General features: G+C 39.7%; 1 protein-coding gene across 4 annotated transcripts in view; it reads left to right on the top strand.

Annotated features, from left to right (window-relative positions):
- Window positions 1-18,573, top strand: part of ST6GALNAC3 (ST6 N-acetylgalactosaminide alpha-2,6-sialyltransferase 3) — a 250,560-nt gene that overhangs the window by 212,296 nt on the left and 19,691 nt on the right. The window contains exon 4 of one of the 4 annotated variants that reach the window (XM_082053321.1): window positions 5,216-5,310. The exons of the other annotated variants lie outside the window; for them this stretch is intronic. Within the exon in view, the coding sequence (XP_081909447.1) occupies window positions 5,216-5,303 (88 nt within the window). The 3' untranslated portion in view covers window positions 5,304-5,310. Of the gene's footprint in view, window positions 1-5,215; window positions 5,311-18,573 lie in introns of those variants that run through there. 4 annotated transcript variants of the gene reach the window in all.

The raw sequence follows: 18,573 nt of genomic DNA, 5'->3' as shown, positions 1-18,573 counted from the left end.
CGGGCTACCAGTATGGAGGGTCCCCTGATGCCTCCCAAGGGCAGTTCGGACGGGGTTAGCGGCTGAGCCGTTAGACTGACAGCACAAACCAGACTTTTGTTTAGACAGTATGAGAAGTGTGCAGTGATACACAGTAACCTCCTGAATGCAAATATGGGTGACATTTTCTTTTTTGCAGTTTTCTGAGGAGGTAGCAAGCCAGGTCATTGTGACGAATTGGTAAACATCAGGCTGTATTATATATGAAATTCATCTCCTAGAGCTCAGAACTGCGGTGTTAATGCAATAGTACCCACTATGATGTTTGCTTTGTGATATTGGTATGACGCTGGGTTCTAAATATTTGTATCCCAGTCATCCTATACCACTGTGTTATTACCCTCAATCTATGAAGACAAAAAAAGACTGGGAAGAAAGTTAATTTCACTTTTGGTTTTCAATTCTTGTGCACTGTAACAGAATGTGAATAACCTCATTACTATACAATTTTTGTGTGTCACATTATGACCTCTATACTAAAGACCAAAGTTTGCATAATTGAGGAGAGACTCACCTACAACACTGCTGGAACTCATTAGCATAAGGCTGAAATAATGCTAACAAAATAGCATTTGGCGTCTTCTTCCCTATGGACTTCTTAAAGGTATATGCTTATGAAGGGGAACATAACTTGTCTTGCTGAATCTGGCAAAGAGTGAGAGATGGTCCTGCAACTCATCAGCCATTTACATAACAAATGGAACAGGGCTGTTCTCATGTAGCTCTGCAGTTTCTTGCAAATATCAGTGAAATACATGTTACTTAAAGGATTTATTTTTATAGGCGATGTGTTCATATATTTATCTTGACTTTTAAGTGTTCATCGTTCATGCTAGGCTCTCTGTGGTAATTAAAATATACCATAAATCATACCCACTGTAATTACCAAAATACACTGTAATTATCTGTTGATCTTTTGCGCCTATTAAAGAACTACTGGGATGTTTCAAAGCTGAGTTATTTTTTTATTCCTTGAGACAAACCTGCTGCAAAATGTTGGTAAGTAATTCACTTAATATTGCAGCATAGATTACATCTGGAGTGTTTCATATCTTCTTCTCTCCCCACTGCAATGTTATAGCAATTCTATTGACTATCATTTTGTTAAAAATCACATTTATGAGTGACACCTGAATGCTCTTCCAGCTGGTGACAATATCCTGCTGTCTGCAGTTACCGAGGATCACTTTGCAGGCAGATATTCCTTTCATCCTGTACTTTGTCTTTACCATGGCTGCAGACAGAAATGTTGCATGAACTGAGGCAATTCAAACCCGAGTTGAAAAAGGGACGACTCTTATCTGAAACCTGCAGGTAGTTAAACCTGCTTCAGTGCATCTGCTCAGAATGAGAGTTGTGAGCCCAATGGTAATAAGCACAAGTGTACAAAAACAATCTGAAAAATGACAAAATAGTTCTGCTTACCTTCACTGGAGTTCTAGGTGTCCATGTACAAATGTGTGTATTGTAGTTTTTATGAGCGAGCCTTGGGACAAATTCACCTGCTGTTGCTTACTGCAGCATTTCCCAAACTTTTCCCTTTTCTCAATCATTAATTCTAGCTAAAACACAGACACCTTACCGGGTTTTTTTAATATTAGCACTTTCGTGATTGTATGAGAAGCACGAGGATGCAATTTGCTGTAGTGTTATATCGGAAATGGAGGTGAGCCCCAGTGGAATTATATAGGTGTCAGGGTTAATTTTCCTACTCTTCATGGAAAAGCCTTGTATCAGTTTCCTGCAAACTTGAATTTCCACTGGTAGTAATATCTTGCAGCTACAGTTACGTGTAATGTAGAAGTGGTAAATTCTTGTCTTCAGAGATTTATGGAAGTCATTATTTAAAAATAGAGATCTAGGAGTCACAGCTGGCTAATTAATCTGTACCAAGGAAAGTGAGTGCCTGGCCTTTCAGGCATCCCAGTGATGGCTGAGTAAGCTTGCAATCCCATCAAATTGTCAGTTCTCTGGTGTTTCTTTCTTTCTTTTTTCACCCTTTTTTTTTTTCTCTATAAGAAATAGGTGCTGAAACAATCAGCTTATTGCAGACACAGTTTTCAAGTAATTTTATGGATCTAGTTCAGAATTAGAAATGAACTAGAAATTACCGGTTTACCTCTCTACACAATGTGCTGAAGATTTGCCATGCATAAGCCTGACAGGAATGTAACCAGCCAGGTATCACATTCAGAATGCACATGGTACAAACTTACCAGTATAGTAATTCAGCCTTATTACCTGATATTACCATGTTTTGCTTTCAGTCTTGGCATGCCATTCCATGGCATTTATTGTCATATTGCAGCTAATTTTAACAGCCCTATTGCAAACCCGAGAGCTGCCCAATTGTTAAAATAAGACCAAAAGAAAGGTATATTCTGTGTATGTCAATGCTATAGTAATTCATACTATCAGTAATAGAAAATGTAAAAATCCTGTGACCGTAATAGCTTGACTGGAAAAAGTAATTTCCTTTTAATGACTGATAGGGTGAGTAGCAGTAGTCCCCAATTCCCTGTAAACCCAAGTAGTAAGTAATCAAATGGCTGAAGTCCAACTAGCAGAATCGTATTGGTTCAAGATAATCCTTTGCAGGTTAATAAGCAATTAATTATTGTAATGGTCATAACAGGAATACTCCAATCTTCATTTGGTTGTAGCCTGAATGACACATTGTTCCTGCCGTGCCAAAGGAGGGATATGCAGTTCACAGGAGCGGATGGATTTCCTGATATCCCTCACAGCCTGGAATACAGCCTCTGGACTCCAAATGCACTATTACCCATCATTTGTTTAGTTACCAGTAACTCTAGTGAAGAATTAAATTAATTATGTTCTTTAAAATGTATGCATCTATAAATTGAGGTTATCAGTCTCTATGTTAGACAGGAATTACAGTATTTAGTATTCTTCCATATGTTTACTACAAAGAAAGCCCTCTGTTTCCTGTAAGCTCCTCCTCCCCCCAGCAGAGCTGGCATAACCTCTGTAACAGCCTTATATGTTCAACATATTCCAGTACATTGACTTTCCAGATGAAGGCCAATGTATTTGCTGGCCTCTATTCCCAGAACTGCTTGGAAATACAGTATCCCTGGATCAGTACGCAAGAAACAACAGAGATCTTACACCGTACGGCTTCTATGATGCAGAAAAGAAAGATGGTGATGCTCTTAATTGGTTCTGTGTCTAGCAAACTCAAATGACAACCCCTCAATAATTGCTAGGTTTTAGTCTTTATCTGAGCAGCATGTCTTGTTTGTCTCACATATTGCCAGTCTTTCCAGTAGAAGACTGAGACACTGTTATCTTAGTCAATTTAAATGATTCACATCATACAAATGGCTTGTTCTGAGGCACATCTATGTGAAGACTGCTGTTTATACCCATGTTATGTCACTGAGCAGTGCCAAGTGCAAACCATAACCAACTACCATTTCAAGATAATTTGGGTCATATAATTAGATGCAATTGTTCATATGTTTTTTCTTACGCACAGTCTTAATTTTTAAAGTGAAGTGTAGCACACAGAGTTTTCCTGCATTTCAAATCAAAATTTTGAGGTCTGCCTTCAGTTCTATCAGCAAAAGTTGTCATTTGAGTCAGAGCAGTTTTTCAACATACAATTCTTTAGTGCCAGATGAAAGGAAGAAAATACTTCTGTAGAGGTATTTATGGACCCATAAGGTACAAGTGAGAATAATACTTGCTCTTGCAGAGGAGTACTGATAGGCATTGTGCTAAATACAGTGTGACCATAACAATCTATAGGGACAAAAAACCGATGGGCAATGCTAACAGGTATCAATAGTTTCCTTCTGTATGTGCTTGTGGTGGGTTTAGTCCTATGTGTCAAATTTGGTGGAAGGAGACTCCTTAACTCATGTGGGAATTGGATTAGACGGTTCTTGCAGTCCAAGGCAAACTTGCCTCAAACTGTGCTTCTTGTGTCCTGTATTAGTATTTGGGAAGATTTCATTCCCTCACCTGTCTGTGTACCCTTATGACATTTTTATGATATTCTTTTCATCTGGTCTCCTGTGCGAAATTCTGTGTTGATGATATCTGGATGTATTGAATGAATTCAACTGCAATATCACATTTTCTAAAAAAATCCTGTGGAGCAAACTGGGATGCTTGTCTTTTCTAAAGTGCAGGAGGAATACTGATGCACCCCTGGCTGCCCAACATAGGCAGATATATTGTCTTTTTAACAGTAAATCGTATTTCTACCTTCTTTGAAGTTCAGCTTTTATCTGATACAGCTGAACCTTCTGGTGGAAACACCAGGGTGGCCTCATAGGGAAAAATTATTAACTCAGTTATTATGACTGAGAAGACTGACTTACTGTATATACATTCCTTCCATTCTTCTCCTGTACTTCACTCTTTGCTCTGGCCCCTTTATGGTGAGTCTTATGTAGCCCAATGTAAATGATTCTGAGCCCCAAAAAGCAAGAACCGGGCACAAATAGTGTGCAGAAAATCTTTTACCAGAAGTAAATGTGTGCATAAATATTATTCAAATTCATAAGATAAATCATGACCTGTCTCGATCTGTTAGTTAAAAAGCATTTTGTGAAATTAACATTTTAAAATTCATCTTAATGGAGAGAGATGCAGAGACTCCTAGAACTTTTCCTGCCAGTGGATAGAGAGCTTAGAATGACCTCTGGTTACATTTGTTTACTTTCCATTTGTGAAAAATGCAGGGAGGAACGATACAAAACTCTGAGGAGTTCACTCCATGATTAACAGTGACGTAATTGACAGAGGAAAACAGCAACAATTCATACAGCTGGTAATTAGTCTCTACCTTTATGGCCTGCATTTGCCAACTGTCTCCGTGTTTGACAGAGAGAGTGACTTGTGGAATGTTTAATTTCCTCAGTGACAGCTAAGGTATGAAATCAGATTTGAAGATAAACATCTTATGTGGCTTCTGCTTACAAAAAGAGTAGCCAATTAAGTACGCTTGCTTAGTTCTTGCAAATATTTGCCATGGGATTGACATAGGAAATAGAACATTTTTTCCTTTTCTAGGTAGGATCTCCGCTAGCTGCTCACCCCCTGCAGTATGTGGTCAGGAGGATTCCTTGTTTCATGCACATGAACCATGCAAAGTATTTTATTTTAGTTTTATTTTCTTCTTTTCTCGCCTCTGTGTGTTAAGGGCTAAACTACGTGAGATACTGAATGTCTGTGCTGAGGAGCTGCATACCCTCACGGACACGAGCGGTTTGATGTATCCCAGGAGATGATTTGCACCTCTTGGGACTGGTGAAACAAGAGACTCGGAGATCAGGCGGTGACTGGTTGCAGTGAATTCTTTCCAGAAAGATTTTCTTCATGGAGTGAGGGGAAAGATTTTGTCTGGATGGTGTCCGTGAAGAGGCAAACTTGCCTTTTTGCCCCACACTGCGCACTGCTGACCTGCAGGGAGAACTTCGCCACTCTGCTCCCCCCTGAAAATCCGAGATGCTGTTCACATTCTGCATCCTCCGGACCGGTCAATCTGCAAACAAACCGGCAGCTGCAGCCCAGCAATGAGCCAGGAATTTTACCATAAAAAAGAAATTAAACTAGCGTCTTGCTCACCTGCATTTGATTTTTGAAGTAAATACACTCGAGGTGTTTCCCATTTAGTACTATTGAAAGGGTAGTTTCTTGACACCATTTCATATAAAACAATCAGGAATGTGGACTCAGGCAGCTGTATATATAACGGCACTGTGCTTGTCAGAATCTTCTTTATTAAGTTTGAGTCGGTAAAGGAAATAGATCTATTTTTTTTCTTTAAGCTTTAATGTGTTTTTGTTTTGAACTTGTCATTTTGATTTGCCCGTGAGCTTTGTTTTGATTTTCCTTGAAGATTTCTGGTAACAATAATTGTGTGCAACAGGAAGATTCATGTGAGCTGACTTCCATTTTAGACTTCAATTCCTATAAAATGAACGAGGATTGCAATGTGGATGTGAGCAGAGAGGACTGATGCTTCTGTGCAATGCACTTCTGCCCCAACTGTAAATATATTTTCATGATTAATAAAAGGAGAGTACAAGTCATTGTACTCTGTTAGGGTTTTATTGATGACTGCTCCCCAGAATACTGAAAAGATGCTATCAATACTCTTGACACTCTGCTTAATCAAGATGTGACCCTCCAGTGCAACCAGACAGTGTGCTTGCTTCAGACATAGAACAATGCTACCGGTTAAGGGGAGGGGTGGCTGTTGCTATTTTTTGTTAAGGTTTTTTTGGAAATTTTACTGAAATGTAATCAGTGCCATTAAATAATATTTAATGCCACTAAAGTACTGTTGGACACAAATAGGAAATCGATCAGCTTGTTCTCTAGTTCAGTGGCCTTCAGCCGGGTGAACTGCATAGGTACCTCAGCGGAACGGCTGCACCTTGCACAGCAGACAAAATCAGATCAATAATAGTATGTTAGGTTTAGTTTTTAAAATTGCTCTTGCTTGGAATGTGCCAACAGGCACATTCAATATCAGATATCTGAGCTTGGAACAAGAACTTTTCAAGTTCACCCTTAATGTTTGCAACTTGCTAAGTATTTTTGTTCCGTAGGTGCTGCACATCAAAAGCCAAAATGATAAGAGTGGAGGTTCCCCTGGGCAGGCTGGAAGGACTGTGCTTACTGTCAAATATACAGCATGATCTTAGCCCAGTGGTGGAATTATTTAGGCATGCTCCTTGATGTGCTTTAAAGTTTGAACAGTAGGTAACCTTCATTGGTTCGGCGCATTCGGCCCCATTTGTGTGCAAAGATGCATTGGTAAAGGGCGCCCTAAGAAATATTGTGGCAATTGAGATAAGTTGGGAATCAAACCACACTCTTGTCTCTGTCACCGCCAGTCCCTGGTGGGTTAATGGAGTAGGATGGTTGCCTCTGAAGGATTTAAGATGATCCCATTAACTGCAGTGGATATTTGTTCACGTTCCCTACCTGCGAGGGCAGGGGAAAGGGATTACAATCAGTAGCCGCTGGCAAAGGAGAGCTCTGCTGACTGTTAGTAATGTCTTCATAGGACTGGGCAAAACGGAGCAATTCTGTAAAATTTCAAAAAACCCTGAGCAGACACTTGCGTCTTCCTTCAAAAAGTCTGCGTGAGGTGAGTTTTCACATGAACTCAACTATTTCAAACACTCCCGCTGGCTCTGGCCACAATGCATTTGATGATTCCTTGCAGCTGTTTAATTCCAACATAATTGCCTTTGAGATTTCCCTCCTAATTTTTCTGTGTAAGACCCACTACGCTATGCAGATAAGAAGCAATCTATACATTCTGCGTTTAGGAGTAAATCAAAGAATATCACGCAGATGGACAACAGCAAGCAAAAGACTCAGTTCTTGTAATTTAAAATACATTGCAATGTGAATCCCACTGAGCTGAAATATCTCATTTCCAAGAATTTCCTGGGGCAAGGAAGCATGAGGTCACTTTATGCTGCACCAGTCACATCCGTCTACAAATTAAAATCTAATGAAACATATTTGAAACAATTACACACACCTTTTGTGAGTTCTTCACGTGATACATGTATATAAGCCATCCAACAACTAGCAATTGTTGCTGACATATATGATAATAGTTAAGCATGGTGCTACATAATTGTGCTGAAAATGCAGTTTTCTTCTCTGAATGCACAAAGATGGCTTAATGAACTTTCTGTCATCTATCAGTGACAGATGGAAGGAATTACTAAGTCCGTCCCCTTTGGATGTCATTCCCCTTGATGTTGAATCCTCCTCTGCTCTATGTGTACTTTAAAACCTTGCCTTACCAGTGCTGATTCTAATTGTCTTTTTCAAATTGATCCTAAATCCTGAATGACACTTTAAAATATTCTTGCCAGGGCCTTTGAGCACTCACCCTGCTGGAACAGAGCCATGGGCTATACAAACCATTCTATTACGCATCTGGCCACTGGCAGGTAGAGTTGGGAACTGTTGAATATGATTAAAAAAATAAAAGAAGAAGAAAAACAGGGAAGGAGGGAAGGAGGGAAGGAGGGAAGGAGGGAAGGAGGGAAGGAGGGAAGGAGGGAAGGAAGGAAGGAAGGAAGGAAGGAAGGAAGGAAGGAAGGAAGGAAGGAAGGAAGGAAGGAAGGAAGGAAGGAAGGAAGGAAGGAAGGAAGGAAGGAAGGAAGGAAGGAAGGAAGGAAGGAAGGAAGGAAGGAAGGAAGGAAGCTCAGATCAAAATGAAAAGGATCATGTTAGTGAAGAGGAAGAAGTGAATACCTCGCATCCCCAGCTCAGCTATATCTAATCTCTGCACTCCTCTAAAGAAAAGCAAGATGTGCGCGGCGTGCAGCTGGAAGAGCTATTCAAACCATGCCGTATGAGCACGTTGCTCTGTTTTGTGAATTTAGCTCCTCACACCATCTCCATCCCAGCATGAGAGAAGTCTGTAAGCTCAGTGCAATCGTATCATAATTTGGATCTCTACAGGAGGCTGAACTCGCATCACCAGAATGCATCAAGCCAATGGCTGTGTCAGTGCACAGTTATGTACACACACAACAGTTCCGGGCCCATGGTGACATTTTTCAAACTAATATATTGACAGGAGTGCCAGGATATTTTTTAAACATATCCAGGAGGAAAAAGAGCATTACAATGAGGAAGAAAACCTGACAGAATGCTGACACCCAGGTACATTACTTAGTGTGCAGTTGCATTAATGAACCATTACTTCAAATCCCGGGTTTGCCAATAGTGTCACTGTTCGTTTATCAAGGCACAATCATCCTGGATGTGAACAGAATGCCTGTATAATAGATAACTTCTCAATCCTCCCATACCATACATTTCCTTGAGCACATTACGAAAGATTTATTTTTAAATTGGATTTTTTTTTTTCCTTTACAGCTGGACAGAATGAGACTGTTTGTTGAACAAATGATGTTAAAATCCCCAAGGGTCTGACTTACTTCAGTAGCAACCAAGACTACTGCTTGAGCCAGCTGATGCTCTTTTAATGAGCGCTGCTTGTCAGAGGATCATATCTGCAAGTTGCTGTATAAAATAACCGTTTTCCATGAGTTCATAAAGCAGTCTCTCTTTTGAAATGGATGAGGTGTTGTACCAATCTCAGCAGCACAAAACAGACACTTGTTTGAACTGGAAGAGGGGGGAAAAACAACCCAAAGCACATGACAGGGGTTTTGTTGTTGTTGTTTTTTGGTTGTTTGGTTGGGGGTTTTTTTATTTGTTTTGTTTGGTTTTTTCTTTCATTGTTGTTGTTTTCCCTTTCTATGACAGTTTTGTGCTTGTACACAGCAAGCTCAATGGATTCAAGAAGAAAAATTATGAAATATGAGCTTCAAAATGAATTTCAGCTTTGACCTGAGCGAATTAATACAAGCATGACAGGTCGCTTACTTAGCAAACTGGGTGGACAGTAGGATAAAGCCTTTTCATGTGACAAGACATCCCAAAAAGGTCTCTCTTTATGCCTCGTAAGGTTTCTCAAGGTAAATCAAGAAGAGATTCTCAGACAAATCAAAATGACAAATTCAAAACAAAACACATGAGTGCTTTTTTTAAAGGGAGATCTTCCTAATACCAAGGCCAAGCTTACTAATGTTGCCTTCTGTCAAGTGCAACCATGTCAGGATTTTACTGAATCTGTGGACCTGATTGCTTTAAAATAAAATTGTATCATGTAACTACTGTTCTAATACTACTACCAATGGATTCAAAGCTAAGATCATGCAGTAAAAGAACAGTATTTCGTAGCCCTGACATCAACCTGCTCTTTTTAATATATGTGTTATTTATGACTGCAGGTCAGGTTATACCCTTGAATATCACATTCCTCACCAGAAACAGCAATGAGTAATTGGGTACTGTGGGGTTTAATGTGCAATACTGAGTCATTTTGATTAGACCCACATTTTATCACTTGTCCTATTAACATCAACGATTTTTTTAAACTACAATACTCTATACATTTGGTTTTAATATGAATTAAGGAAATCAGTTCTAACGTACTCAAGTGCCTTAGGGTTTTTTGTACCATGCTTATCGAAACAGCCTCAGTTCCTGATAAAATTCAGATTACACTTGTGTACAAACTAACTCTGTCCTATGAAAATGAGCCACTGAAGTTAACTCAGATTTGTTCAGAGCCTTGAACTATGCAAGTAATGAATCTTTCAAACAGTTAATTCAAGCAGAAAAGAAATAGAATCCACTAAAATGTTTCTAGTGCTTGGATTGAATCGTACCAGGCCAGATGGGTCTGAAGATGCCAGCCTTAGTGGATGAGATCTGCAAATCCTGACTTTGACCACAGCAAAGAGAGAGGTGATGCTTTGGTCTTTGTTTATTCAATGAAATACCTACCCTAGCTTACTTTCTGACCAGAAACATAAATATATAATTCTATTTGGTCTCAAAGTCATTTTTGCATTTTGTAAACCTTTCTCCATTTTGCAGATCTTCCATCCAGGCTGATAAAATCATGAAGTGGGAATAATGATTTCTTGCACAGAAAAATGTGTATGTTAGAGATGTTGCTTGAATGTTTCACCTCTATTAACCTCACTTCCAAACCAGCAGAGAAGTGGGAATATTTACTTATCATACTAATTCAAACTAAGATGCTTTTCCTGTGAGCAAAAAAAGCTCCTGAACTTTGTTTGCAAGGGTAAAATCTTGTGTGGTTTGCGGCATGTATTACCCTCACTGTCGTTTTTAAATTATTTAGTGTTCTTAATATTGGTCAGATAGTAAGAAACACTCTCTCTGGTATTTAACTTTTCACTTCAAAACTAGTTAAACTTTAATTCTTGTCTGTGCATCTCAAGTTGTCACAGATGTTATGATGCAGGCTCTATATATGATATTTAGAATGCCGCTTCTCTTTAGCATTCCAGGTTACACAGAAAACAGCCTCCAGCATGTTAACTACCTGCTTCACCTGAAGTAAAACAGGAAAGCATTTTAAAAGATAAGTTTTCCCTTGTCACCTTTCCTGCTTGCACTGTAGATTATAAGAGCCTTTTCCCCCTCATGTGTAAGCAGAGGCAGATATAGAGAAAAATGTGTTCTTTAAACCATGGGAACATTTTTCTTTGCTGTTCTATTAATATCCGACTGAAATAAAAAAAGAAGAATTCTGAATAAATGACTACAGGCTTCTTAAAATCTGTTAAATGATTTTTTAAACAGGACTTTGGCTAACAAAAATGGGATCTGAACCTGTGTGTAATGAAGCCAGACTCGCAGAGGAAAATGAGAATTTCTTATGTCTGGCACCTGTCAGGTTTCTTTAAGAGTCTAAATGCATGTGTTATCACTGGTAACCAGCCTTACTCCCACATAGACCAATCAAAGCCTAATTTTCAGAAGTAAATCTTAGAGTCCTTTCGTAGTCAAATTTCCAGACGTGATCCTGTGTTAACCAAGAGAGGCCATTATCAGCTAGATTTGTTTGCGCCAAGTGTAGCTTTGAAGTATAGTAGTGGTAAAAAATCAGAGAGAATCTCTCTTCCAACACAGAACAAGGGGTGATAACAGCATCAGGAGTAGTACTCATCCTAAAACTTGTCTCTCTGCTGCAGTGGTTTTACACCAGGAGTTAAGAGACGATACTCGTAGCCTCACAGTTGCGATTCTGCTGAAACCTACAGTAAGATACTAGGAGCAGCGTTGAGAGCAGGTAGTCATCATATTGCCCTATATATCATGATTAGTCCAGGACAAAGAACAGATGGCATGAGAAGGAGATGGATTCTGTGAATATGGAGTGGGTGGCAATTGTAGCTGGTCCAAGCTCTGAGACCTGGGAGACTGGTATTGGTAAATAGTGATAAATGGGAAGAGGTTGTTTCCTGGGTATTACGAGCTACAGGAAGACAGAATGGAGTTGTCAGCTATCTGACAACTAATTTTTATACATGAGGGTTTTTTATGGCTGCTTTTATTCTGTGATGTGTTGTTTCATTTGTTTGTTTGCTGCCAGGCATTCACTGTGAGATTTTAGGATTCCCTGCTTTGTGTGGAAAAAACTTGTGAGACCAACCAAGGAAGCTGCGGTTTCACACTTAGAGGAGAGGAATTCACAACTGGTAGTGAATGCTTAAGCCCTGTTTATTGGGTAAATGTGCATGAGCAAGTACATTTGACTTGCCTTCGAGTTTTGGTGCTTCCTTTTCCGCTCTGTAGTTACTGTATCGGGAAAACGTGTGCTGTGAAAGCCAGACAGAAGAGGAAAATACTGCAAAAGAAGCTGAACTATTAGTCTCCTGAGACACCCAGTCTATAGGTTTCTTGGGCTTATGAAAGACATGTCAGTCACACCTCCATTCGGGATCAAGTCTGGCCTTTTTCTGAGACTTAGTGTCGTTGGCAGCAAGTAATAACTCTACAGTACAGAGACGTCATGTTTCAATGGAGGTGCCAAGGTGTAAGCATGGATTAGTTCAGCTGACCTTCTCTTTGCACATGCCTTCAGAAGGTACAAAATCACTCAGCAAAACTCTTGGGGAAACATCCGGGATTTTAAGGATTTTATTCCTCTGCCCTTACAAATTAATGAATTAATTGCTGGTTTTCATCCCTCTAATCACTCATTTTTATTCCGGAAGAAACCAGAAGGGTAATGTTGTGCAGGTAGATTAGAAACCTTTAACTAGATTGTTTTCTTGCTGTTTTCTTAGGAGAGTTTATGTCTGTGCCTTATACATATTTTAGAGTATAATAGTAATAGAGTTTCAGAAGATTTTTACTTATCCTTGCAGGAAAAGGAAATGGGTTTCACAGTTCCTCTCAGGAAAGCTATAAAATAATTTCTGCTTCATATGAAAGAAATATTTGCAGTATTTACAATACTTGCACTGGTTGGTTGGTTGTTTTTTTTTTTTTTTCTAAATAATTCCTGTCTTCTGTTAGAACTTGGAGAAAGACTATCACTTCATTTTTTCTTTCAGCAAGACTTCATTTATTTCAGGTGAGGCTCAGGCTCATTCATAGACACCATATAGGTTAAAATGAAGATACTGCTTCTGAATAGATGATGTATAAATTCTGCAATGAAAACTATTTCTTTTCCTTGGGCTTCAAAGCTGATTACTTGCCCTTTCCAGAGCACTTCATTTACATTTCTGAAGATTTATTCAAACTTTATTGAAAAGGACATTTTGGAAAAGGCGGAGAACAAGAAATACAAAACCACCAGGAACATCAGGTCAATTTATTTGAAGGGATTCTGCATCATTTTGGGAGATCAGGTTGAACAATGTCTGTCTCTTTTCTATTTTGTCTTTGTAGGAGCCTGGATTCCGTGGCATGGCAGTCGTTTTGATGTCTGTTTTGTAGCACAGTTGTACTCGTTAGTGGGAGGAATGTGCAGGGTTGGCTGAGAAAACAAATCTCTGTGGGAATTTGAGCCAAAGAAGGATGGCACTCTGGGAAATAAGCTACCCCATATTTCAAACCTGTGTTTAGTGAAAGGACAGTCTGCACAGCAAGGCACAATGAAAGAGGATTTACTGGGGCTTAATCTTGTTTGAAATTCTGTACTTTGAAAAGTTCCCTACACATTCAAGCCAGGATGAAGGGTTTTCTTTGCAGGCAGAACCTAAACATACATCCCACTTATTTATGATAAACTGTGGAATATGTTTTTCCTAATCAGGCATCATCAGGTTTATCGGGTCCGCTTGAGATTCAGGGGCAGAAGCAAACAGGGATTTTCACTTTTTAAATGGGGCTCCAGTTGCTTTTCCGTCGCAATTGCATGGTTACTGGCACATTGCCCGCTGGTAAGGGAGATATTCAGGAACTGCTGGGACAAATAATATACAGGTACTCATGTTGCAAATGCCTACATACCCTTGTGGGATGTGCCGTATTAACTGTTGCTTCGTGCAACTTGTTTTTGCCAAGCACATTGCCTTCCTGTCGCCCTGTAGTCTACTATGTGTTATTAATGCAATTGATTGAGAATTAGATTTATGGGTTTTTTATTTGCTGCTTACTGTGGGCTCTGCCCTGTGACTCTGAAGACAATGAGAGCACTGCTGGTGGTTTCAATGGGAGCAAGAGCAAGCTGTTTGGACATCTCAGCCAGCTTCTGTCTGCTTCAGTTAACAAGGCAGAATACCTACTTAATTTACAGGTGTGCTAATAGATTAATTCATTTTGCTTTCAGGAAGTACTTTGAACAGAAACCAAAAGATTGATATTTATTTTGGAGCACTCCAAACTGTGAAGGCAACTTAATAATTCAGTACAACTTTGTGCAAATGCTGATTTTGAGCACTTGGGCAGCTGAGGCCATCAATCCATGAAGCCATTTAGATATGAGCACAGTACAGTGTGATGTCAAACCCAAAACCAAAAGACATCACAAAGAACATAAATAATTTTACACCTTCACTTTTTATGGCATTGTGGAAAAAATATCGTTCAAATTGAAACTTTTTGTTTTAGCAAATAGGAGTAAAGCAAAAGATCGTTTTCTAGAAAGTGCATTAAACTCATCTTCTACCTGCTTCTACTGAACGAAAATCCATAGTAATATAAGCCTCCACCTAACTTCTCTGTCAAATGTGTTTTCTGCCTACCCTCATGATTATTTTTGAACAAAGTTAAGCGCCTAAGGCAAAGTACTGAAAATCTCTCAGCATTATTTGCTTAAGGAGGAGTGCTTTACTAGTGGTCTTGTCTCAAGTTGGCAATATTCTGGTTTTGTTGTATAATATTTGAATTGTGAGGGTTTATAACCACTGTTCAGGTAAATAACAACGTGGTGCCAGACAAAAGATACAAAGAGGTGAATTGAATTAGATTTAATCATAGCTGTGTCTGCTATTCAGGCTCCTGGAGTGGACTCCTGGAGTGGCAAAGCAATTACCATTACAATGATGATCTTTATATGTGGATACTAGGCATACTTCAAGCCAGGCTTGAAAAAGATGTTGTTCCAATAATGGTCTTTGCAGGTACAAAGTCTTTTTGAAGGTATTTACTTGCCCATAATCAAAATATCAGATATTTTGTTCTCCTTAGATGCATTTTTTTTCCCAGTTTCCTATCAGTAGAAAATTCTTAGGAAGCTGCTCCATCAAAACTCATGAAGCACATTTCCAGAGGGTCAAGACACATGTTCCTGGCTGGACTGGTGTGAGACAGAGCCACTTCCTAACCGCCCAGCATGGTCAGCTACCTGCTGTTGTGCTTCCCATGGGTGCGAGTCGGTCTACTCTGGTTATTTTACACGAACCTGCATCCTGTGCTACCAGAACTGTGGGATCCGTAACCTCCAGTTGTTTGGTGGTGAGAAACAGTTGGATCAGTAACATCATCAACCACACAGCTCGATTGTGCCGTGTCTGACAGGCTGCTGAGCACGACTGCGGGTGGTACTTGAGCTCAGAATAGATTTAACTGAGCTGTGTAGGTCTGGCTTTGTCCACCCAAGTCTTAACTTTTCTGCTTGTTGGTAATATCTGCCCTTGCATACCTTGCATAACACTGTGAGGTCTCATTTACTTGCAGTATTAAACTGCTTAGAAAGGAGCATGTCACCAATGTATATTTCAGTTCTGGACCGCAGTGTAAAATGCATTTTTCCCATGGTTAATTTTCACACATTCATGCAATACAGAATTGTATTTCATGCAGTTCATGCACTAGTGAAATAAGTTACCAAGAGGAGATAATTTTGTATTTCCTATGCCTTCATCCCAGACTCTTTCCTTAAAGAGAAACTCAGAAATCTTCATGGGAGAAATTAGTTTTGTTTTATGTGTTCATTTACCGTGGTATTTGAGGACTGAGTGAGGTAATATCTAGCATCTTTTCAAACACTGCTCTGTGCAAAACACTTCCACTCCAGCTGCTTCTTATAGCCTCTATAAACTCTGTTTATATGTTATGGAGGCTCTCTAGTCTGCATTGGAGTTTGCAAGTTAGAAACAGGCAACTCATTCCACAGTGTGTGAAAACAAGCATCCTTTCTAACTAATCCTTTGCAAGCACTTAAAGAAACCAAATAGAAATACAAAGGTAAAACAAGAGTGAAGTATCATTCAAGGCCCAGAGGAGAAGTGACAGTTCACTAATTGAGGAGCAGCTCTCTGGTTAGGCTTGTACAAGTAGATGGTAAACATGAATGATCTCAGCTGAAGATGTTCTCTCTTCTTCCTCCACCTGTGGTGTTGTTCTCGGGTACCTACAAAGGCTTTTGCTCTTGAACAATTGCTGAAATTTATTGTCTGAGTCATTTTAAGGAATGGCCTTCATAAAGTAGTCTAATTTATATTCCTTCCCCCTACCAGTAAATTTTTATTTCTTAAATCCTCCTAGGAATGAATGGAGGGAAAACAAAGTCATAATATCACCATTGAAATCATTCAACATTTACAAAGAGTGAAGAGCTTTGTTATGTAAGCATGAGGAATACCTGTGGTAGACCTAAGTGCAATGTATGTCTGTGGTATCAGAAAATGGGTTAGCTTGATCTGTGCATATCTGCAGAGATAGTGAATAAAAAAGCGCATAATAATGAATACTGCACAATGGAGGACAATACTACGCAGCATAAAGATAATGACATTACTCTAAAACAGCAAAGCCCTGAGCAATGCTTGTAAATCTATGAGACATAAGATCTCTGCGTTGTTTCATATGGTAATAAGCTGTGTATCCATGTATTTTTCATAATGATAGATGGATATAGACTATTATATGAGCAGTTCAAGAATAAATTACCTGTTTATATTGAATATGAATAGTTTAGGGTTGTGGGTTTTCTTGCTTGGCTTTTCTGAGATCTGAAGTTTATTTTTAACACTGGCTTCTTATCACAAACTGCAGCCATACAGCCCAATCTCATCAGATCCAACAAGTTCAACATAGTCAGATCCAGTCAATACTTCGATGAGCAATTTCCAAGGTAATTCAAGGACGCATTAGGAAACTACTCCATATCAGTATTCCTCTCGTGACAGCATTGCACAAGCATCTCCCATGCTGTTGGGGAGTTTACTTGATACACGGACCGTCATCCTAAATTGTCCTTTGTCGTTGCCATGCTGTTAAACACCTTCCACATTCCCTTGCAAGTGCAGCATTTGTCAGTGTGTATGCAGTCTGCCATGAACCTTTTGGGATGACAGGTACCACATGAGCAGTGGAGCCAGCTCGGGTGGTATATTTCATATTAGCTTTCTGCATCCCTGATTTTAGTATACCGCAACAGAAAGTGGATTTTCATGCACCATTTAGGTCAGCCTTTGACTGGAGAGTACAGAGCACTGTTTCCGTGTCAAAAGTTCTTATGCAGAATCGGGAGAAGTGCTGGCATATACTTGTCAGAAGGGCAAGATACACCAGCATTTCTACTTTCATCTTCTGTGAGATAAAACAGAACGATCATGGCTGGTTTTTATTCCTTCATAAACTGTGATTTAATTGGCTTATTGGACTTAACTGAGAGCTGTACCCTGACATTGCATCTGGAGTTTTCTGTTTGCTTTTACTGTAAGCCAGTTGACGTAACATTTCTTGATCTGACTGAACACATAAGGTGAAATCTCACACTGTGTAGACTTCTGTTTCTTCTCAGTTTTGTGTAACAGCTACAATTCTACCTCTCTTGGAGAAAATGTAGGGGAAATCCATACATGAGGACTGAATATTATAATAGCTAAGAGCTATGATAAAGAATACCAGCTCACTTGTAATCATCAAGCTGTAAGATAGCTTCAACACGAAATGAAACAAGTGGCTATCAAACCTATTGCCAGAGGAAAATACAGATTAAATACAAATAAACACAAAGACAAATGAAAGATATGAGTAGGCTTGTATAATAAGAAAGAGGGACCCCAACAAGCCAAGTAGCTTCTTTACTGTTTAATGCCATACTCCAAAGACAAATATTACAGCTAATTTTTCAAAGAAGAGAAAGTCATGCTTTTCTTCATGAAATCACAGAATGGTTGGAGTTGGAAGGGACCTCTTGAGGTCCTCTAGTCCAACCCAGCAGGAGGTTCACCTAGAGCAGATTGCATAGGAATGTGGGCAGGTGGGTTTTGAGCGTCTCCAGAGAAGGAGACTCCACAACCTCTCTGGGCAGCCTGTTCCAGGGCTCTGTCACCCTCAAGGTAAAGAAGTTTCTCCTCATATTCAGATGGAACCTCCTGTGCTTCAGTCTGTGCCCATTGCCCCTCATCCTATCGTTGAGCACAACTGAAAAGAGTTTGTTCCCTCCTCTTGACGCCCACCCTTGATATATTTATGAACACTGATGAGATCCCATCTCAGCCTTCTCCAGGCTGAACAGACCCACTCTCTCAGTTTCTCCTCATAAGAAAGGTGCTTTAGGCCCCTAATCATCTTCGTAGCCCACCGCCAGACTACCTCCAGTAATTCCTTGTCCTTCTTAAACTGGGGAGCCCAGAACTGGATGCAGTACTCCAGATGAGGCCTCACCAGGGCAGAGTAGAGGGGGAGGATCACCTCCCTCAACCGGCTGGTCACACTCTTCTTAAT

The sequence above is a fragment of the Streptopelia decaocto genome (assembly GCF_964273445.1).
Source record: "Streptopelia decaocto genome assembly, chromosome: 5".
NCBI classification, from domain to species: Eukaryota; Metazoa; Chordata; class Aves; order Columbiformes; family Columbidae; genus Streptopelia; species Streptopelia decaocto.
The sequence above is the reverse complement of the archived record's forward strand: the minus strand, read 5'-3'. Positions and strand labels throughout refer to the sequence as shown.